This window comes from Mus pahari, chromosome 13, assembly GCF_900095145.1.
Source record: "Mus pahari chromosome 13, PAHARI_EIJ_v1.1, whole genome shotgun sequence".
Classification (NCBI taxonomy): domain Eukaryota; kingdom Metazoa; phylum Chordata; class Mammalia; order Rodentia; family Muridae; genus Mus; species Mus pahari.
Window position 1 is genome coordinate 29,562,006 of NC_034602.1, and position 22,872 is coordinate 29,584,877.

The window sequence follows — 22,872 nt, forward strand, 5'->3', positions numbered from 1 at the left end:
AAAAATTCAGGCCACACCCTCCCTTGCAGCTCGCTTTCTCCTCTTCTCTCTCTCTCTCTCTCTCTCTCTCTCTCTCTCTCTCTCTGACAAAGATTAAAAAGCTATGCAGTGCTGAAGCATTAACAGCTATTAATTAATGGTCCTACCCAGTACCTGGCTCTTCCATGCTCTTCTGTCACACAGGCTGGCTCCAACTAAATCACAGTGTAAAACTTCCCAGTACCACAGACCCACCCCCGCAAACTTAGAAAAGTCAGGCATCCCCTTTGTTTGGGGGTTTCTCTGCAGACTCTTCTCTGGGCCTCCCCGGCCTGTCATGGGGAAGCTGTCATGACAGCTCTCCCACTTATTCTTACGAGCCATCCCTATAAACAAAGCCCTCTGGGTTTTACCCCTCGCGCCTTGTCTGTTACATTTCTTTTCTCACTTCTGTCTCTCGAGCCCTGATAGCAGTTCCCGGGCCGTATCCCTGCCAAGGCAATCCCTCGTTTTCATCCTTGGAGGGGCATGGGTATCAACCACAGGGACAGGTAAGGGCTGACATCCACCACAGGCACATAGCCTCGAGTATGTCATCCAGGGACCCTGCCTCACTGCTGGCGCCTTGGAATACTCAAGCTAAGACTCCGGGATCATAGGACATGTCTGCTCTCATTCTCTGGCTACACTTTTCTGTTGCGCATAGTTGCGGCATATTCTGGTAACACACCGTAATCTACACACTCAGACACCATGATGCCTCATAGCAAAGCCATCCCTTCCTGCCCCTTTCCCCCTGCCACCCTGCCACTCCTCCAGTCCAGGGCACTGTAGATGAGAGCACAGGGAAGCCCTGCAGATGATGGAGACTCTGTGCATAGCGCAGGAACAGTAACAGAAAGGGTGGTGGAGAGGTACCCTGCGTGGGCTGGCCAGGGAGCCCTGGAGGCAGGGATCTGCTCCCCTATGGCATCTTGATGGACAGCATTGAGAATGACCTTGATTTGCAGATGTGCAGTGACACCAAGGCCTGTCAGTGCACCTTAGCACCCATGCAACCATAGCAGAAATAGAAGCCTGCCCACCTCCTATCCTAGAGAATATTACCCCACATGTTCCTTATGTGCAGTTCTTCCAGTTAATGAAACACACAACTTGAGGACTGCTTGAGACCCCTCTTAACACACACAAACATATACATATACACATGTATACACACACATACACATACACGCACATATACACATGCACATACACAAACATACACATAAACACATGCATACACACATACACATGCACACACACATACACACATGCAGACACATACACATGCACACACATACACACATATACACATATACACACATGCATATGCATACACATACACACACATGCATACACATACACACATGCATGCACATACACACACTCACACACCCATACACATCCATACACACACACACACACACACACACACACACACACACACCTTCTCATGCTCCTGAGATATGGCGAGGCATATTGAATATGAGTTCTGGCTGTCGGGCTGTATGCAAGTAGGCTGCAGCAGTGGCTATCCCTCTATAGCAAGAAAGGACCTAGGTACCATGTGCAGGCTCTGGTCCAGTCTAAACATAAACATGAAGTTAAATGTGTATCCCTGATCATTTCTGGTCCACAGGGAGTCTGTGGCCCAGCTGGTGGGAGATACAGAGGATACTAAAGTTTCAGCCCAAGTTCTCAGTTAGCCAAGGTGAGACCCTGACAAAAGTGCACAGGAGAGGGCCTGATCGCTTCTGAGTTGCACAGCCTGACACAGACTCTTAAAGCAATCCTGGGGCTGGGAGTGAGGGTGTCACTAGCTCCTGTCAGTGACCATGGTGCTGAGGATTTCAGCTGCCAGCGCCTGGCACTGCACGATGAAGCCTCACATCATCCGTATGACACACAGTGGATGCAAGGAGATCATCTTGTGATCTGAATGCAACAGCCAGTAAGCAGAAGCTGAGGGCTATGAAGCACCTCATAGCCAAGCCCGGGATCCAAGTCCTCGCAAAGCTCTTGTTATCTCCATCCCTCAGGCCTCTTTCCTCGTGGCACAACCTTGATCAGATGTTAGGCCCAGGGCAGAAACTAGGACCCTCAGGAGACCGACCTCAAAGCAGCAGATAACACAGCTCGGCGTGTGCTTCAGTGTGGGAAGGAGAAAGGCCGTACCTGCTGCCGGGACATCTCTGAGTCAAGTCAGGACCAAGATCAGATCTGGGCTCCTCAAACCCTCGACACTGCTAGAGAGAGCCACCAGGCTGCTGTATTCTGACTGGATCAGAGCAGCTGAAGGAAGGAGCCGGGCTTCCGGAGTGTTTTCTCCAAGCTCAGAAGTGAGCCTGCACTGCCAGAGCCATGGAACCTGAGCTGATCTTAGACTGCACACTGCTCTGGTCCACTCTGGAGAAGAGAGGAGAGGAGAATCTGGATTTCTGTGAGGGTCTCCTCGAGCTGGGCAGGGAGGAGGCTCATGCCGAGGCGGAGCAGGAATAAGGCCAGGGAGGGGCGCTATGGACTCAGAGCTTAGGGGAAGATCTGGTGGAGAAGACAGACTGACAAAGAAGAGAGCCAGCCCAGGAAAGGCATCCAGGAGGCCCGTATATGTGGTCCAGCAAGAGTCAGCACCAAGAGCAGGACACAGCCTGAGAGGTTCCAGAGGAATTCACAGGCGGGGGCTGAGGGCAGCGGCAGAGTTGATGATTAAGAGAGTTGGGGGGGGGGCTTCCCTTGTGACATAGTCCCAGGAGATCCAAAGAACTGGGATCCCCTGTAGCTATCAGTGGCTAATGAGCAGCTCTAGGTCTGGGCCTTTGCACAGGTCTCTTGCTGTCTGGGTCCTATAGGGATAAAGTTTGAGGGGGCACCTGGGGCTGAGGCAGTCTTGACTCACTTGTGTGGACTCTTGGAAGGTTTTTTTTTTTTTAAACCCCCCTGGGTCTCTCTCTTTCCCATGTGAATCATAAGACAGCAGCTCTTTATGCTGCTTTATGCTTGCCCTAGGGGGTCTGCCAGGATGTGTGTGCAAGGATCCACACAGCTGCCTGCCTGGTGACAGAGTCCTACAGGACACACGTACCTTCCTTGTCACCACTGGCTGTTCCGCAAATATAGGTCCTGGCCCTTGGTGATATAGGCAGCTTCATAGATGCAGGGCTAGAGTTTGATCCACATCTCCCCAACCTTGTAAGGCTGGGAGGTGGCTTCTCATGAGCCTTGGGGAAGCGAGGGGGAATCTGGAGAAAGATTGATGAGCCCCGGGGAGAGGCTCAGTGGGTGGGCAGGGAGCCCAGAAGTTAGCATTCTCCTATACCATCCACTCAACAGGCGTTTTCTTGGTGACGGTGCGTATGGCAGATTTTAGCATTCAATTCAACACAGACACTTTGTATAAGATGACAATCCACATAAATTTTTAATACAAAACACGATACTTAAAAGCAGTTTCTCGCTAGGCAGCCCCTCCAGGCCAGACCTCCCCACCTCTTCCGTGTTCTAGCACTCTCGGGGCCCATTCAGAGGTGAGTTTGTCACCTAAAGCCCCTGTGGGATACCACAGGGACTTAGAGGAGAAAATCACGGGCCAGGGTTATGTCTGAAGTGGCAGAACACCATGCCTGGGGCCACACTCTGATTATACCGCGGGCGAGACAAAAATCAAAGCGAGCTCGTTCCAAAGATAGCTCACAAAGCCGTCTCCTAAGAAGTCATAAAGAGCCACTCGGACTGTAATTGTTACTAAATGGTCTCCTAATCAGATTCCCACTTTCCAGCAAAGCTATCCGTTACCCAACAACAGGGAGTGGTTTACACAGGTGTCCTGTGGGAAAGGGCCATACCATCCCAGGTCACAGTCACTTGGGGGAAGGGGGCAGATGTGACATTCACTTTTGTCTCTTTCATACACAGTGTGTGGGCTCCAGATTCTCAGGGCCTATTAGACTCTCAAAGGTTCTAGAAGGGTACAGTTTTCCGTGCAGCTTCCTAGACCCAGCAAAGGGTAGGGTCACAGTGGGTCCTCAGCCTGTACCTGGGTCACAGTGGATCCTCAGCCTGTACCTGGGTCACAGTGGTTCTTCAGCCTGTACCTGGTGTGGGTAAAGCATTCTGTCCTAGCACCAGGCTTCAGCCTGGATGTGCACAGTCAGGCCTTTGCCTGGATCCACACGTGGACACCTGGAGCCTGACTAGGAGGAAATGAAGACCCAGCTGCCTCCTGCAGGGGACAGAGACCGCTGAGGGAGAAACAAAGCAGAGTTGGGATTGTTTCTCCAGGGAGTGTTCTCCGTGGGGTTTCTGGGAGAAAGCCAGCAGAGGCCAGGATGACAGAACTAAGCCGGGCTTTGTGCAGTGTCCAGTTCATGCTCCTCGTTTATACACGGGGGGGGGGGGGGGGATGCGGCCCAGAGTGGAGACAGGATTGGGCAAGCAGGCAGCCGGCAGACGGAGCCTGGAATATGGTAAAGACCTGCCATTTTCCTGCCTCTGGCATGTAGGTGAGCTGAGCTGGACTGGACTGGGCTTGCATGGACACAGGGAGCCCAGGGAGCCTGGGAACGTTCAAACCATCTCTCCTTAGCAGGGCTGACTTTGTCACGTTTTGAAACTGCAAATGCCTCACTGTCTCATCTCTTATCCCAGGGGTGTGCAGAGGAATCCAGCTTGCCTAATGTTCATTTCCAGAACTTCCTACTGAGCCCATATCCTGGGCCACCACCAAGGCTCAGAGGGGTCAAGGCAGTGGCTCCAGTCGCTTCTGCCTTACACACCATCACAGCTGCAGCAGGAAGGATCATGGTAGGCAGGGAGGCAAAGAGTCTGCCCTGCTCCTTCCATGCACTCGGAGTTCCGGGCAGGTAGAAGGCCCCACAGCACCACTAGGCATGGATAGTGTCTTGCCTCCTTAGCTTAGACTGAGGAGAATCGAGTTTCAGACCCAGGTCTCCTTCTCTAGGCCGTGTAATGGGACAACCCTCACTTTACCCTTCAGCTTTCTCCCTGGAAAACAGATGGCGAGGCCTCATTGCTTGGACAGTTGTAGGTGGAGTGAGATTGCCTGTGTGAGGCATCAGGCAGGGGTCTAGGGGGAGGCAGGGATGGCTAAAGCCAGACCACCTTCCTCCTCCTTACCTGCCAAAGCCCCAAGGCCAGGAGCCCTGTTCTTCCGTAGAAGCCCACCCACCTCTCGTCCCATTCTGTCCAAGAGGAAGCTTTTACAGCACCAGCAGAGGTCAAGGAGAGGAGAATAAAAAACCAGATGACCCACTTTGGCGGGCAAGACGGGATTGCATTGAAAAGCAGTGGAGGGGGCTGGAGTTAAGAGCCCTGGCTGCCCTTGCGGAAGACCCGAGTTCAGTTCTAAGCACTCATGTGTGGCTCCTAACCCCATGCAACTCCAGTTCCAAGGTATCTAATGTCCTCTTCCGGCCCCCATGGGCACCAGGTATGCACATGGTACACATACATTTACACAGGCAAAAACTCATACACATAAAAAATAATAACAAATAAACCTTAAGAAAGCCAGCAGCTGAGTTAAACTGCAGCTCAGCAAGGGTTCCGTAGGCTCGGGTCCTCCCGCCTGGCTGACTTGCAGTGGGACCTGCTCAGTCTGACTCCACTGTCCCACCGAGCCCCTGGACCTTCGCCAGTACTACAGCCTCCAGAGTGCATGGTGCCCTCAGCAGGAATACCACGCAGCATTTCCACACCCTCTGTGGGATGTCCCAGGTTCTACCAGGGCTGCACCGCTGGGGCTGGCTCTTGGCAGAATTGCTGTTTCCCCCCCTTTGCCCACCATCAAACATACAAAAGCAAAGGCACACCTACGTGATTAACAGGTTACCTTCCAAACGATGTTTCTCTAGGATTTAGAACCTGAAACATCTGGTGACCTGCAGGCAGCAACAGGAGAAATGACTTCCTTACTCCCTAATTCTGTGCCTCCGCTAACACAAAGCCCACAAGCACTGTGCTTAACTTGCCTAAAAAGAATGTTTATGTCTGGCCCCAGAGGCCAGGGTTAATGACAAAGTCTGATATGTGTGTGTGTATTATTGTTGTGTATGTGTTGTGTGTTAGGTATGTATGTTGTGTGTGTGTGTGTTATGTGTGTCGTGTATGTGTTAGGTATGTATGCTGGGTGTATGGTGTATATGTGTGTGGGGGTATGGTGTGCCATTGTGTATATGCTGTGTGTGTTAGGTGTGTATGTTTTGTATGTATGTGTGTGTGTCACTGTGTATGTACGGTATGTGTGGTGTGTGTGTGTGGTATGTGTGTGTCATTGTGTATGTTTTGTATATCTTAGGTGTGTATGTTGTATTGTATGTGTTGTATGTGTGCCACTGTGTATGTGTTGTGTGTGTTAGGTGTGTATGTGTGTGTGGAAGTGTTTGTGTGTCATTGTGTATGTGTTGTGTGTCTTAGGTGTGTATGTTGTATTGTATGTGTTGTATGTGTGTGCCACTGTGTATGTGTTGTGTGTGTTAGGTATGTATGTTGTGTGTGTGTGTATGTGTGTATGGGGGTGTTTGTCATTGTGTATGTGCTGTGTGTGTTAGGTTTGCATGTTGTGTGTGTATATGTGTGTGTGGGTAGTGTGTGTATATCATTGCGTATGTGTTCTATGTCTCAGGTATATATGTTGTGTGTGTCTGTGAGTATGTTTTGTGTATTGGGGTGGGGACAGCATGACAGGGATGAGATGTGAAGGCACCACCCAGGATGTATTCCTCATGCGCAGTGCTCCATGCCTCTCTTCCCCTCCTTATAAAAGCTGGCTCACATATGAGAATCCCCCAACATGGAGATCGAGAGCATCCTATCTCCTCAAGGCAAGGTCTCCAATAAACTCCATTTCTGTGTCATCTCATCTGTGAGCACCGGCCTCCAAGCTGTGAGCAGCTGGCCCTGTGTCCTGTATCAAGCTGCTAGGATTTCTCTTTTGCCACTACCCAAGTACCTCTGGGGCTCAGGTCTTGTCAGGAGCACTGTGCAGGGCCCACCAAAGTCTCTGTAAGATGTGGGCTACATCCCATTTTCCTACTGGGAAACCAAGGCACAGAGAAGTGAACCAGGATTTGAACTCTGCTCTGTCTGAGTCCTGTCCTGTGACCTTGGGACTGCTTCTCTAGACTGAGTCCTTCAGGTTGTTCTGACTTCGTGCGGGGGTCTCCAGGTGGGCCAAGATATAGCTGCACATCTGCAGGAGGGGTCTCCCATGGTCTTCCCTCTTCTACATCTAGGCATGGAGCAATAACAAGGGAAATGCAGACCAAGGGACAGCAAGCAATGCTCTGACATGGAACCAAGCCAGTCCTAGAGAGATGACGCCCTGGTGAAGGCTCTCGGAGCTGCCTTCAGGACTGAGCCGGATGGAACTGATTCAGCCGCCAGCTCACTGCCCCTCCTCCCTGCCGGTGCGCTGGACGCTGCCTCCGGTACAGAAGATGGAGACGCCTTAGATAGCATTGCCTGGTCTCCTCCAAGGCCCCAACTGACAGTTTCAAATACACTCATCTAAATTAACCAAAGCAACAAGAACGGAGGGGAAAATACCTCACACCAGACCATTGTCCCAAAGCAGGAACAGACCAGTAATACAGATAGCCACAGAGAGCCAGATCCCAAGGGTTAGCCACCCTGGCCTGGCGTATCATACATACATACATACATACATACATACATACATACATACCTTTCTTTTGTTAGCTGGACAGATATAGAAGTTGTCGATGACAGTGGTGACACCGGGCTGGAGAGTAAGCTTGGTGTAGGTTGTCCCAAAATCTGAGGACCTATGGGAACAGAGAGACAACCGTTAGCACATGCCCTCCCAGGGTAGGCTTTGCAGCACCAGGGTGTGCCAGCAGCTGGCAGAGCTGAGAACTGGGTACCGTGTTGTCCTCTCCATCCTTCCAGGGGGAGCATGTGCCTGCCTCAAGTGCAAGTGGGAGCCCAGGTTCCCTTGTGGACGGCAGGTTTGCTAAGGTTCACGGTCCAGGTCTGGAGTGAGGACTACGAGTCAGAACTGCTTGTTTGTTGTTTTGTGTGGTGGAGATAGGGTTTCTCTGTGTAGCCCGGATGTCCTGGAACTCACTCTGTAGACCAGGCTGACCTTAAGCTTTGAGATCAGCCTGCCTTTGCCTCACAAATGCTGGGATTAACGGTGTGTACCACCACCACTCTCAGATGTCAAGACTTATTGATCCCCCCCCCTACAATGCTTCATAAAACCCTGAAGATCTATGCTCTTTTGTCCATCTCACAGAGGAGCAGTAGGCACCCAGTTCAATTTCCAGCCCCCACAAGGCTGTTCATAACTATTTGTAATTCCAGTTCCAGGGGATCTGACATTCTGACACAGACATACACAGAAAGAGAACACCAGTTCATAAAATAAGTTTAAAAATAATGAAAATACATCTAAAATATTTGGGAACTATAGACTATGCCGAGTGCACTGGGGGAATCAGGCGGGATAGGGGCTCTGGCTGTGGTCAATGTTTCTGCCTAAGATCTCAGCACCATGTGGCACCTGGACTGGAACCCTGGCTGGGATACTGCCTGCCACCGGTACTTGCTGTGTGGCCTCAGCCGCATCTTCCCTTCTCTGGGCCTACAGAGAGGCTGGAGGAGGCCAGGGCTTCTTGCTCTGGGCCTGAAAGGAAGTCATGACACCATAGTGTAAACACTCCACCCCACAGGGCCTTTTGATCCCCTTCCTCAGTCTGCGCTCACTGTTCTGCAGAGCCAGCTCTTTCCTGGATCTTCGGGTGAAGCAGTTCCAGGAAGATGGCGGAGTTTACTATCACTGGGCTTGGTGGCCACACCCAAGGTCCTTTATAAACCTCAGGGTCACAAGGTCCCTGACAGCCCCCTCCCCATCTGCCCCTGCAGGGGTATATTCCCTGGGGACCATCTGGGGTCTGGCTACCTCAGGCCTCCCTGGGAGGACTGGAGCAAGAGAACAAAGATGACACCATGATCCTGCCATCTAATCAGGGCTCATTTGCTCTCCAAACCGCAGAGAATTGATTTCCATTGGTAAGGGGGAAGCGAGAGGCCCCATTAGCAGAAATCGATCCACGCGCCCCAGAGCCCTGTAGAAACAATGGTTGTTTATAAGCTCAGTGCCCATAGCCTAATGCAGATGGATCTCTGGCTGCCCTTTCCTGATCCTGATCCCCAAACTTGATCCTGTTCCGCAGCCCCTCACAGCCCACCCCTTCCCTGCTCCTCTCTGCCTCGGCCCCGGTCCATCTGCCCCAGCTTCATCCATACCCTCCTCACTACAGGAGCTAAGACAGCGGCACCCATGGGTGTGGGATAGCCACAAAGAACAGCACCCAGTGAGTGCCTCTGTGGTCTAGGACATCTATCAAGGGAGGGAGACAGGCACTTGCTTAGGAAAGTAATAAAATGCCAGCAGAGGTGGAGGAGCAATACAGACACCAGGGGAACCAGAGGTAGTGGGATCACTGGGTCACAGACATGCAGGGACAAAGCGACATGCAAGGGGACCAGAGGCAAGAAGGGATAGACTGTGTCTTTGAGGGAAAGGTACCTGCCCCTGGTTGACTAGTGTCTTTGAAAACACATCAGCCAAGAATAAGAGTGAAATATGGCTCTTACAGATGCCATCAGGATAAGGGAAGGCCACACTGGAGGGGCCACGTGAAGACAGAGACACTCATATAGGGGAGAGAGATACTGACAGGCAGACAGACAGACAGACAGACAGACAGACAGACAGACAGACAGAAAGAAAGAAAGAAAGAAAGAAAGAAAGAAAGAAAGAAAGAAAGAAAGACAGAAAAGGGACTATGGAGGAGAGACAGAGACAAAAACAGACTGAGACAGAAAGAGGAGACACTGAGACACAGACTGGGGAAGGGAAGACAGACAGGGTAGAAACCCAGAGAGACAGACTGAGACACAGAAATAAAGGAGGGAGTAGGTCAGACAGAATAATAAAGAGGCAGGAGGGGCGAGAAGAGGGCAGCATTGCAACTGAAGATCCATAGGACCCTAGTAAGTGCCAAGGGGACATTAACAAGGATACCCACAGTGCCCGTCTGCCCCTCAGACCCCAGCTGCCTTGCACCCCACCTTACACAGCCTGACCTGCTGGCTCTCCCAATCTCCACGTTCCATCCAACACCTCCCTGCCCAGGCCAGGACTGTCAGGTCCACAGGCCTTGAGGTGCTCCTAGGCAGCAGAAAGACTTAGAATGCAGGGAGGGGCACAGTGTACAGGCAGCCTCTCTCCTCAGGAGGCTGTGAGTCCCTGAGGCTGATGTAACAAACTCCCATATCACCGGGCTTAAAACATGGTGGATTCAGAAAGTTCAGAGAAGTCAGAAATGGGGATTCTAGGGGCTAAAATGGAGGTGCTGTTCTCTTCTGGAAGCTGAGAGACATCCTATGTCCTTGCCTGACCCACCCTCCAGAGTACTGGTTCTCAAGCTGTGGGTCATGACCCCTCTGGAGGCTGAATGACCCTTTCATAGGGGTCCCCTAAGACCACTGGAAAACAGATGTTTCCATTACGCTTCACAACAGTAGTAACATTACAGTTATGGAATAGCAACAAAGTAACTACTGGAAGGGGGTCACCAGGACAAAGGTGGCAGCATTAGGACAGCTGAGAACCACTCATCTACTGGGCATGTGGCCTGCCTGTCTCTGAAGCTCATCCCCCAGGCTCTGTGTGTAGCGTGACATCAACCACTTCTGACCAAAGTTCCTCCTCTCCTGGTCCCCGTGATTACCCAGGACTCAAAAGACAACCCCGAGAGTCACCCCCCAGGAATGCTGGGTCCCACATGCTGAGTCCCTTCCTCCGAGTGAGGAAACATCTGTGCTGGTCCCAGGGTTAGGAGGCAAGAGCATGAATAACAGCATCACGCTGTCACAGGTGGGCACTTGCGCCTGGTCTGCAGTACACGTGGGCGTATGATGGGTTCGGTGCATGGCAGCTGATGGGCTGGAGCACCTTCAGGGGACAGTCAGGTCAGACAAGCAAGAGCAGCACAGGGTAGGGGTAGAGGGGCTACACCAGCCTTACGATGCAACAGCCACTGGCAGCCTGAGTCCACAGCACTTGGAATGGGTGGCCCATCTGGCCCAAAGCAGCAAAACTGTAAAACACTGATTTCAAAGGCTCAGGGCCCAGAAAGAATGTAAAATACCTCATTGTCAGTTTTATGTAGATTGCATATTGACATACTAATATTCTGGATATATTGAGTTAATTAAAATCATTACTAAAATTAATTTCACCTGCTCCTAGTTTTAGTTAATAGACTTCATTTTATGGCACTTTCCAGATAACTACAAAACGGTGAGGTAAGCCCAGAATACCCACACCCCTGGCTCTATACACAGCCCCTCTCTGCCACTCCCCTCCCTTCCTCAGAGGATACATTTGTCACAAGGATGAGCCAGCAAACACACCATGGTCACAGAGTCCATAGTTCTAATGAGGGCCCACTGACCCAACAGACTTACTATGACAGCATCCACCACTGTGACATCAGACAGAATGGATGTCACCCTCATTGCCCTAAACACCCTCCAGGCTCAGCCTGCTACCCACCAGACCTCCAGCCATGGTGGCACTGATCTTTTCATTGTTGCCTACTTCGCATCTTCTAGAATGTTCCGTGGCTAGAGTCCCTCAGCAGGAGCCTTCCTTCTTCTCTCATCCATAGGCTTAGGTCTCCTCCACATCACCGGCACACCTGTCCTTCCTCTTTGATCTGTGACCAACAGTGCCTTGCATAAGTCCCACGGCCCCTATTCCTAACATGTTGGGTCAGGACTTCAGGTCTGGATGGAAATGAGATCAGTGGTGTCCCCAAGGGAGGGACAGGGTCCGTGTGGTGGCGTCCTCACCTGGAAAACTCTGTCTCAATAAGTCAGCTAAGTGGCCGTGTGAAGTCCCCTTAGGGGGTGCCTGGTTGTAGCATGCACCTCGAAGGTTCTCTCATTGCCAATAGGCTGCTGCACTGTGAGGAGGACCACTGTGGCTACAGCTGGAATCAGGAGTTCAGACTGTAGAGGCAGGGCCCATCCTCAGGAGAGACAGTTGGACGATGACTTAACTGGACAAATGATGTATGTGAAGAGCTGGAGGGCACACAGGTGACACGGAGGCCGTGGGACACTGCTCAGGAACATGCCTCTTAAGAAGGCCAAGGCTGAACTGGGAGTCAGAAGAGCCCTTGCTGTGGATAGCGCCTGGATGGAGATGGGATACAGCTCTGGAGAGCACCCAGGCACCATGTCACCTCCTTCTGGCCTCTCTCACCTTCTCCTCACCCACCCATCCTGGGGGAGAGTCCCACCCTGGGTTTAACGTCCACGGCCATGAGCTGTCAGTGCTCTGGGTTGCCAACTGAGGAATCAGAATCACTCTCCTCGGAGACACTGAGGACTGACGCCTCTAAGGTCCCCATCATTGCAAAACCTGTGACCAATGTGCTTACCCTGCAGGTACCCTGTACCTTTCAGTAACTGTCATCTGGGCCTAGCCCTGCAAAGGAATTGGTTGAATGGATCCTTATAAAGCAGTTATGGGGCACCTGAGCCTGACTGTGCATTCCCAGTTGGCAGTTACATGCATGTCCACCTGTCCATCATCGTCCCCATGGGCACCTGCTTCTCAAGCAAGCAGACACCCAACAATGGTGATAGGAGTACAAGAGAGATTCACTCTGAGGAGCTCAAGGGACCAATGACAATGACTTGGTGGGGTGGCCTTGACTGTTTTCACTGTCTCCGAAGTAAACAAAACACAAGCACTTGTTCTTTGGAAAACTCTGGTTCCTGCTAAGGACAGGCTGCTGGGGCAGAAGTCACCTAAGAGATGGTGAACCCTGCCCTTCTGCAGGGCAGAAGGCCTCCTCCCAGGAAAAGCTGGTCTGGCCCTCACTTGGCCTCACATGACGCTCAGGGACAGTAGAGTGGCCTGAGCCACCTGTCAGTCGGTCCACAGGGTCAGGAGGTGGAGAAGATGAGGCTGGAAGTGAACAGGGATTGTCACATTTCCCCCGCAAGGTAGCACAGCAGAGTCCCTGCAGCCCAGGCAGAGACTGGCCTTGACCTCCTGATTCTAACTCTAACCCTGTAATTTTCAAAGCTACACCAAGCAACCTAGGCCATTCCAGTTCTGGGAAGTAGGGGGAAGTGGGTAGGAAGACGGGTGGGGGTGGACAGGGTGTGTGGGAGGATGGGTTAGGTTCTCCTGGCTGCCTCAGAACCACCTCAGACTGGGGGCTTCAACATCAGCAAGCAAGCTTTCCCAGTTCCTGATCCACATCTGGGGCTCAGAGCCTCCAGGAAGAAATACCCTTCCCCACCCCCAGCACCTGGGGGCTCCAGGTCTCCTTGGCTTGTGGCTGTATCACTCTTGTACCTACCTTGGTCTTCACAGAAGATGTGGACCCCAAGTCCAGAGCTGCATAAAGACCCCGTGATGGCTAGGCGATATGGTGGGGTTCTGGGTGGGCATGGGTTTGTAGTCTATCTGTACAACTCACACAGGCAGCTGTAGGTACTGAGCACTGACTACTGGCCCACGTGATTCCCAATTAGATACTCATGGCACCTTCTACATTTCGGTGATGATACAGGGACAGGCAGGAAGTAGACAGCAGTAGAATGCCCAACAGGCCTGCCATTTCACCAACCCCCAGGCAACCATTCATACTGCAGGGAAATGCACAAAGCACTGAAAAGACCCAAGAAAGGGAGCTCCTTGCTGGGACCACTGAAAGGCTCGGGGACCATGCAGTCACAGGGTAATGTTACCTCTTAGAGGACAACAGCTGGGGAACACTTGGAGACAGGGCAGGACATGAGTGACTGGGGCTCCTCCAACCCTTTCCCCATGCTTGGCTGCTTCCAGCAGCCAAGGGTCAACAATAGGATCCCTGCCATCCCAGCAGGGACACAACGCAAAGGCCACAGCAGGAGTAGCCCTGGGCTGGACTCAACCTCTGCCCCAGGCCAGGGTGAGCTGGACAGAGGGAGGGGAAGGGATGCCATAGCCTGTCCATTTGGAGCTCGACTTATCTACTTACAAGAACTGTCTCTTAGGGGACCCTGAATGCAAGCAAGGAAATGGAGGGGCATTACTGCCTCAGATAAGCCTGGGAATTAGAGGACAACCTGTCTCCGTGCCCAGCACAGTCTGGGCAGGTTGATGGTGGAACCCTCCAGCCAGCACTGGGCCTAAGATTGTCACCTCCCTCCCAAAGGCTGCCAGATCTAGTCACAAGGAAGTCACCAAGGTTGTCTAAAGGTTGACCAGCCAAGCACCCAGCTGACAATCAATGCTTGTCAGTCACCTCTGGGCGCCAGACCTGAAGGCTGTGTGACCTTAGGCAAAAAGGTTTCTGTCTCTGAGCAAGCTTGCCATGCAAATGTGATTCGTGCCCATGTATCAGCCTTGACTCTAAGGAAGGATGGGAAGGAGGGAGGAGGGAGGAGGGAGCAGGGAGGAGGGAGAAGGGAACAGGGAGGGGCCAGTAGCACTCAAGAAGCACCTCACATCCCACAACAGGGCACTCCCTTAGGGGACTTCCTTGCTTTCAGGATCCAAACTGACCAACTATTTTTCCTGCAGAGCTGAGTGGGACCACTCTAATCTTCATTCATTCAAATTAAAAAAAAATTTAAAAACCTGGAGTCTAAAACCGGGCTAGTAGAAGCACGGAAGGTGAGCACAGTTGGAAAATTGCTATTTGCGAACCGGCTGCTTAATTGCTGCGTGTTTGCACACATCCTCTTTTTAAAAATGATTTCATTAAGCCATTTTCATATTCTATAATTATTTCACTGGTGGGCCACATTCTCCCCCTCCTCCTACCACATGGTCCTGCGTTCACACTCAGCTCCCATTGCTAACCTGGGAAGCAGGCACAGGTATGAGAAAGGCAGGCTTCCCCCAGGCAGGCATCCCCAGGCCCTCTCATTGAGACCACCCGCAGGTCCTGTCCCCCGGGCAGGGCCTGCACTTGTGTGGGACATGGAGTTTATGTGTGTGGAGAGGGTCTGGGACAGATGCTCACGTCCATCCTGAAAACAGAGGATGAATGTAGAGGCAGCATCTGAAAGAAGTCAGTGCTATCCAGAGCCATCTCGCGCCACTCAGAGGACTGGCCTCTGCCCACTGCACTGTCCCTGTGGTAATGTGCACCTTATGCCCCATGATAATCAGGAGTCTACATTTGACAGCCTGTAGGGCACCTCCAGTTGATCCCTCACCACTCTGGAGACAAGCACCAACACACACTTTGTTTATAGGGAAATGGAGGCCAAGTAGGGCCAAGTTGTATGGGGACCTACCACCAAGTATAGGCTTGAACATGGCCTCTGAGAAGAGGGGTGTACGTTGGAGACACGGAGAAGCCTGTTCCAAGATTTAGTCCTGCTCCCGATGACAGGATGTGTGGTGTGACAGCAGGAACAGATGCAGCAGTGACAGTCACACAGACCACAGGCTGCCCAGGGGGCCTGGAGGGTCTTTTGGTTCCCATTACCCCGACTTGCTAGCCAGCCCTCCCGGGATCAGACATGGACAAGAGAATCACCACTATAGGGTACATCCTAAGGGCAATGGTGTCATTCAGGAAAATTCTGGAATGTGGCTTGAGAGTCTGAGTCTGAAATAAGGAACAGAGTGCTGGCCAGTGAGGCAAGCTTCACAAAGGGATGCAGGAAGAATGGGGCCAGGCAGCTCATCAGACAGATGTTTGTTTCTGCTCATTGCTCCAAAACCCAATCCTAAGTTACAAATATTGGAAGTAAAACTTCACACATACTCCAGAATATGCGCGCGGAGCCTGGACAACTTCAGGTGTGCTTCACACTGCTGTGAACTTCCAATGGTGAAATCATCCACATAGCCCATGCTGTAAGGAAGTGTTGACTTTTTATATAACTCATTGAGTGCCTAGACTCAGAACATCCAGGCCCGCAGCCTGTATGCTTCCCCTCTCTGCTGCCCAGCCTTGCCAGAAAGGCTCTTACACACGGCCAGCCTGGAAGAGATCAACGCTTGCAATGTGTGGTTTCTACAGAGTGCCTCCGGCTTTCACAACATCATGAAATCAAACCAAGACCAAGCCAAAGCCAAGACCACCTTGAAAAAAAAAAAAAACAAACCAAAAAACCAGTCTATCAAACTCTCCTGATGTGAAGGACATCTGTATTCTGAGAAACAGAACAGAGCCAGTCTACCCCACCCACTCCCACTGTGCTGTCCTTGTGTAATAGACTGAAGGGAACTAACTACAGAGGTACCCAACAAAGCCGGAACATGGCTGTTGCTGCCCATGAGCAGATGAGGAAACTGAGGCCCGGGGAGCCTGCTGGCCCAAGGCAGAGCAACCTCAGAAGCCAGGTATCAGCTCCAGGTTCATCCTATTAACTTGAGACAGACATGGCATGGCTCCCGCAGACTCCCAGAGCCTTCCTGGTGCCATCTCTCACCCTAGCTGGGTCTGCAGACCCATCCTAGTGCCTGCTAATGGACCAGCAACTGATTAGTGGACACCTTGACATGGGAGCAGCACGTCATCGCCTGAGAGAGTTACTGGGGGTTCGGGGATCTTCCTTACCCAACACTGACCCTCAGGCAGCTCAGCCATGGGATGGAGGGAGGATGCAGTGGACGATCAGAGGCTCAAACGACCAAGGCACAGATGACATCTTGCGGGCCTGATCCCCTGACCAGACTCTCCACATTGCTACATCTGCAATGGCCCTGAGTGCCTAATGCTGTAAGCTTTGCTGGCAGACAGTTCTGGAATGAAGTGGGTTGTGATGACCACCCCCCCACACCACACACACACACACACACACAAACACACACACACACACACACACACACATTCCTCTAAACCCTTGCCTGCAGTTCAACTAGCACCCAGAGATGGAAATGTGGTCGTGAACTTGGTCCAGAGAATCTGGCTTTTGGGCTTGGCATCTCCTTTGCTCTAAAAATTCAATCCTTTGCAAGAAACCCTTCCACAGACTTCCTGAGCACATCCCATGCTGAGGCCTTGTGTTGGCATGGTAGGCAAGGAGGTATTCCGTGTTCCTGGGCATGACTTCATTGTGGGAAGATCTCAGTGCCTACAACTACTGCCCAGGCCCCTCTTCCTGCATGCAGCCCCTGGCCTTCCTTACAGACAGCACTGAAGCGGTTAAACTTGGCCAGGCAGGAGCCTCAAGGACCCTCTGTACAGTGAAGTCAACTGCCATTCTGCCAGACATGTTTCTGCCTAAAGGGCCACACAGGTACAAGATGATACCAAAGAGCAGACCCCCAGGATTCCAGTGAGGTATGGGGGCCATCTGAAGCCTAGGGAAAATGTAGGGGTCTCTCTATAGCCCTGGGCAAGGAAGTAAAGGCTTCCTAGAACCTGGAGAAAGTGTGGGTATTCCCTAGGGCCCCAAGGATGGTATGACCTGAGTGTATAGAAAAGCCTCAGGTCTATAGGGGACCTGGGACTTGGGGACCTGGCAGAAGAGGTACAAGAGCTGAGAGAAAGGGGATTGGTCAGAAATGTGGGTGGACGATTCTCACAGGTTCCAATGAGGATGACACTGGAGCCTTATGAGGCGGGCTAGCTGCTCCAGGGAAGCGGCAAGGAAGGTACAGGAGCAGAAATGTAGGCAGGCGACAACCCACCAAGGTAGGACGCACCAAGGACAGCTCACAGACACGTGAGAGCACAGTATGTGGAGCTACAAAGGCACCAACGTGTTGAGACCTTTCAGACAGTGGTCCCACCCCAACCCCTCTGTGACTGAAGACCTGCAGATACTCTTCCCATTCAGGTCAGGAGGCAAAAGGAGGTGACATCACTTGCTTGGTCACCAAGGATGGAGTTAGACTCTGAGGAAAAAGGGGTCTGAGCTCCCCATGGTGTCTCACAGGCTTTACATCACATGGATGGGACTTCTACAGAGGCTGTGCCCCACCTGGCAGTCTTCAGAATTTTCGTGTCAGCCTCCAGGCCAAAGCGTGAGGCCCCAGCCCTGGCATCACCTGGCTCCCTTCTGGGCACGGACGTTGCTGCTGCTACCCATCGGGCACATGGCTGTCATCCTGCAGCGGTGGTAGTACTTTCACAGCTTGGCGTGCCTCCAGGAACCCAGGCTGTGACCATGCCACCTTCCAGGCCACAGGAAGGGGCAAAGGCCCCAATGCCAAGGTCACTGGCTGTTGTAGATTCTCAAAGAGGGGGTGTCAGTGACTCTAGGGATGACGCTGGCAGCCTTTGTGGCCAGGTAGGGATGGTCTCCATTGACCTTGACCTGGTAGGATGGGAAATCTGGAGTACTCATCCTTCCAGGTTTGCTAGTCAGGGCCACACCAGTACCTCCTAGGAATGGTCAGGCTTGTCATTACCTGACAGAGGACAGCAAGCATCTTTCTGAAGAGTACCATGACATAAAAGAAGCAAGCAAGCATAGGCCATAGGCTCCTATACCTAGAACTCCATCACTACCTCACATGGCCCCCAGCGGAGACAGGGGTGGGGATCAGCATCTCCTGGGAAGAGTAAGGAGCACTCACAGGGAGTAGGGAGCACTACAGGGAGTTGGAGCACTGAGGGAAGACCGTGGCTCTACGTGCAAGTTTCCCCTTCAAGTTCCAGCTGTGGAGGAACAGGTAGGTGTGGCCTTACTCACTTGACACTTATTTTCCTGCAGAGCACCGTCTACAAACATTCCTGGATTCCTGGGAGGCCCAAGGCCTGTCAGCACCCACAGCCTGAGACGAGCAGGACACTTCCTGGAGGACAGCAAGCACCCCAGAGCTGCGTGTCACTCCCACAGAGGCCACAGTGACCCTGAGCAGCTCATTCACCTTGCTGGTCCTCAGGGGTCTCTGCTCTGGTATAAGGGGAATCACACCTTTCCCAGAGTCACCAAGAGGACCAAGTGAGGTAAGCCTCTAGTCAGTGCACCTCTGCCCTCTGTGGAGGATTGTCTCCATTGTTACTGACATAGAAGGGCTCAGCCCACTGTGGGTGGCACCATTCCATATGCAGATGGTCCTGGGCTATGTAACCAAGCATGGGTCTATGGACAAACCAGAAGGCAGGTCCAACAAGCAGAAGTCCCCCATGGCTTCTGCTTCAAGTTCCTGTCCTGACCTCCCTCAGTGTTAGATTGCAACCTATACACTGAAATAGCCCCCTTCTCCCCTAAGTTGCTTTGGTCATGGTGTTTATTATGGTAACAGATGAAATGGCATGCTCTTCCCAGGGAGGCAACAGAAGAGAGGCTGGAATGCATGGAGGGTTAGTGGGACCCTATAGGTATCTAGGAAGAAGGGCAGCACATGGAAAGGCCCTGAGGTGGAACTGTACTCTCCAGCTGCCTCTCCTGGGTAGGCTGCTGATGGAACAGGGCACACACCCCTGGCGGCATCACCCTCTGGGGTCTGGGCATCTAGACTAGGCACACTCCATGTTTTAGCCTCAGCCGGTCTGCTAGGACTAGGAGGTCACATGTCGCCCTAGGAGACGTCAGCCAGGATGACACTGTGCAGCAGGGCTGTGGGCAGCTAGGGCGGGAAGGGCAGGTGTCCAGGAGGCCAGCAGCAGGATTCTCCTCAGGCAGGGCACTAAACGCACAACAGAGGGAGCTTTGCCTGTCCCCTAGAGCCCAAGGGAAAAGGCTGAGCTACAGGAATGGTAAGAACAACCAAGCTGCTGCGGGAACCCACTTCCCAGGCTAGCGGCAGACCGTCCTCCAGCACGGAACCTACCATAACTTGGGAAATAAACAGTACTCAGAGATCAGAGGCCGCACAGTTACAGTTCATTACGATAAATCCACCATCAAGGGTGGACGGAGATAAGCAGGATTATGCTGGTCACGGCAATTAAATTTTTAAAAAGGAGCGTTTCGAGAGAGATGTAATTCAGTGGTCCCTGAAGCCCCGGTGGCGCTGTCTGCCAGGGCTTGTGGCTTGGAAGGGCAGCACTGTGGTCAGGGGCTGCGTTCGTTCCTCACCAAGGCTGCTCTGAGCTGCGCTCCTGCCAAAGATCAGAGCCAAAGTGTGCTCCACTGTAATCCTGGGATACCCATGCGTGGGAGGCTCTCGGCCGTACCAACCTTTATCCTGGAGCCGCGTGGACCACTCCCTCTCTAGTCCGCACCCCTGGTCTGCTCACTGTCACTCTGCGGGCTTCGTGCTTTCCCAGATGGAAATGGCTTTAGTGTCCAAGTCCCCTGGGGGTGTGACCAAGAATGGACTTGAAGGCTGGGGTGTGGCTCGAGAGAGAGTGCTGGTCACCCATCTGCCCGGAGTTCAAGAACAACAAAAGAATAAACCTGGATGTGTTCTGTGATCAGCACACTGGCCCTGACTGTGAAGCCACTCTGGCCCCGCCCCTTTCTCTCATCCCACGCATCACCTGAGCCCCAGACACAGCCTATGGGCTATCTCCTCACTTCTGATGGTCCTGTCTAGGAAAGCCCACCATCCTAGCCGCTTCACAATGCCTCATGATCACAGCTCCATTGATCTGGAGCCTGCCTGGGCCCATGTGATCTTAGAAGGACAGAGCTGAGAGACAGCATGGCCTGGGTCAGGCCAGGAACTCCCTTCGTGTCTGCTGAGGGTAGAAGATTCCCCTCCCTCACCCCCACCTCACACCGCCACCCTGCAAGTGCACAAGCCCCAGCCAGGTTCAGACCAAATGCCATGCTCGCTGCACAGCCCACACCCACCAGGGAGACCAGGGTGACTGCTTCTGCCGTGTAATTACAGTGGGAATTAGGAAATCACCAGCCCTGCTGTCAGGTGCATAATTAATTTGGGAAATTTAATTGTGCCTTAGTGGGGGAGGATTTCCCCAGTGGAGACAGACTTAGAAAGGGGGACGGAGATGGTAAAACACCTACACCCGGCTTCAGTCTGGAGGCGCCTGGAGGCCGAGCACCCCGCACGCGATGCCAGACAGCAGATCCCACCTCACCCACGGGGAAGCTGAAGTGCATGGACATCTGCTGTGTTGCTCACATCCCAGAAGCCAAATGTTCCAGGCAGGACACAGTAGCATGGTTTTCATCCTGGCTGCCAGCAGCGTGGCCAGCTGCTGTCATCCTGACACGGGTCACCTCAGCTCAGAAGTGTCCGTCTTCCAGGTGTCTCATTCTGTTAAGGCTGATGCCCAGCCCAAATCTGGAGATGTCTGACTGCCCCTGAGGAAGCCTTGGTGCACAAGGGGCACCAGGGTCCTTGTGACATTCCCTAAAGGTACTCCTTGCTCCTTGCCTTGAGGAGCCAGGATTACCTCAAGTTAGAGACAAGCCCTGAGCCCAGTGTCCAGAGGGCAGGATATATAAGCTGTAGGAGCCAGGTCTCCTCAGTCCATTCCTCCCCATCTTCTGTGTGACATCTTTCACCAGTCCTATCCATCTCAAGTTTGGGCCTCAAAACAACTTGCATGTGTCAGAAGGTGGGGAGAGGACAGTAAATTTGCCAGAGGAACGGATGTGCCTAGACAGGGTTTAAGGCTGCTGGGGCCATTCGGAAGAGGTACAGACCACACCCCAGGGTCGAGCATGCCTGGGCTTCTAACATCAGTCCCTGATGCTCTACGGTCTCCAGGCTTGAGGTGGCTTGGCTGAGAATGGCCTCCCTGGGCTTGGATATCTGAATGTGGTGGGGAAGGATCAGGCCTTGTTGGAGGAGGTAAGTCACTCAGGGTAGGCTGTGAGTTTCAAAAGGCCTTGGCATTCCATTCCTAGATTCCACTCCCAGAGTCTTCCCTCTTCCCTCTTCCCTCTCCCCTCTTCCCTCTCCCCTCTTCCCTCTTCCCTCTTCCCTCTTCCCTCTTCTCTCTCTCTCTCTCTCTCTCTCTCTCTCTCTCTCTCTTCCTCCTCCTCCTCCTCCTCCTCCTCCTCCTATCTCTCTTTCTGTCTTCCTCCCTCTCCCTCCTCCCCCACCTCTCTTTCTCTGCCTGGAGCTTATGGTTCAGGATGTAAAGTCTGAGCTAATGCTTCAGACCCATGCCTGCCTGCTGCCTGCCTGCCTGCCTGCCTGCCTGCTGCCATCTCCCCACCATGATGGTCATGGACTCTAAACCTCTGAAATTCGAAGGAGTATTCCCACCCTACTTTGTCTTCCAGCATCTGCAGCCTCTCCTGAGTGTCATTTCCCGGCCTCAGCTTGGCTCCTTGTCTCAGCTTCAGGATCCTCTGGGAAAGCCAGTCACAGAAAGTCACCTGAGCCTAACCATGCAAGGTCTCTGTTGGGTCCTGTCAGCACCTATTCATCTAGGGCATCATACTACACTGTAAGGAGACATTGCCTGAGGGAGGCGCTATACCACCCCTATACTATACTATACCTCCTGGCAGACCCCACACCAGTAGGTGTCTTGCAGGTATATACTGCTGTGTGCTCTACACTGATGTGACCCAGAGACTCAGTGGCTCAGAATAAGTGGGCAGGAAGCCCATGCAAGTGGCCCTGGCACCAGTGAGTGGTGATTTCTGTGGACATCTTGTAGCTGGGGAGCCTGGCAATACTGTACATTGATCCCCAGCCTTGTGACAGACTATGGCTACTTCCCAAAAGTCCCTGGGTATAAGAAGGCAGGTTGGGCAAGCCATGGTGAGCAAGTCAGTAAGCGATGCTCTGCCATGGCCTGTACTCCCGTTCCTGCCTGAGTTCCTACTGACTACCCTTCATGATGGGCTACAACTGTCAGCTGAAACAAAGCCTTTCCTCCCCCCCCACCCCCACCCCCGGTTGCTCTTGGTCATGGCGTTTATCACAGCCACACAAAAGCAGACACACCCACT

General features: G+C 52.6%; 1 protein-coding gene across 2 annotated transcripts in view; it reads right to left on the reverse strand.

The window, feature by feature from the left end:
• Positions 1-22,872, reverse strand: part of Sorcs2 (sortilin related VPS10 domain containing receptor 2) — a 369,891-nt gene that overhangs the window by 128,209 nt on the left and 218,810 nt on the right. For both annotated transcript variants that reach the window (XM_021210728.1, XM_029545261.1), the window contains exon 3: positions 7,724-7,823. In XM_021210728.1, the coding sequence (XP_021066387.1) occupies positions 7,724-7,823 (100 nt within the window). The remainder of the gene's footprint in view (positions 1-7,723; positions 7,824-22,872) is intronic.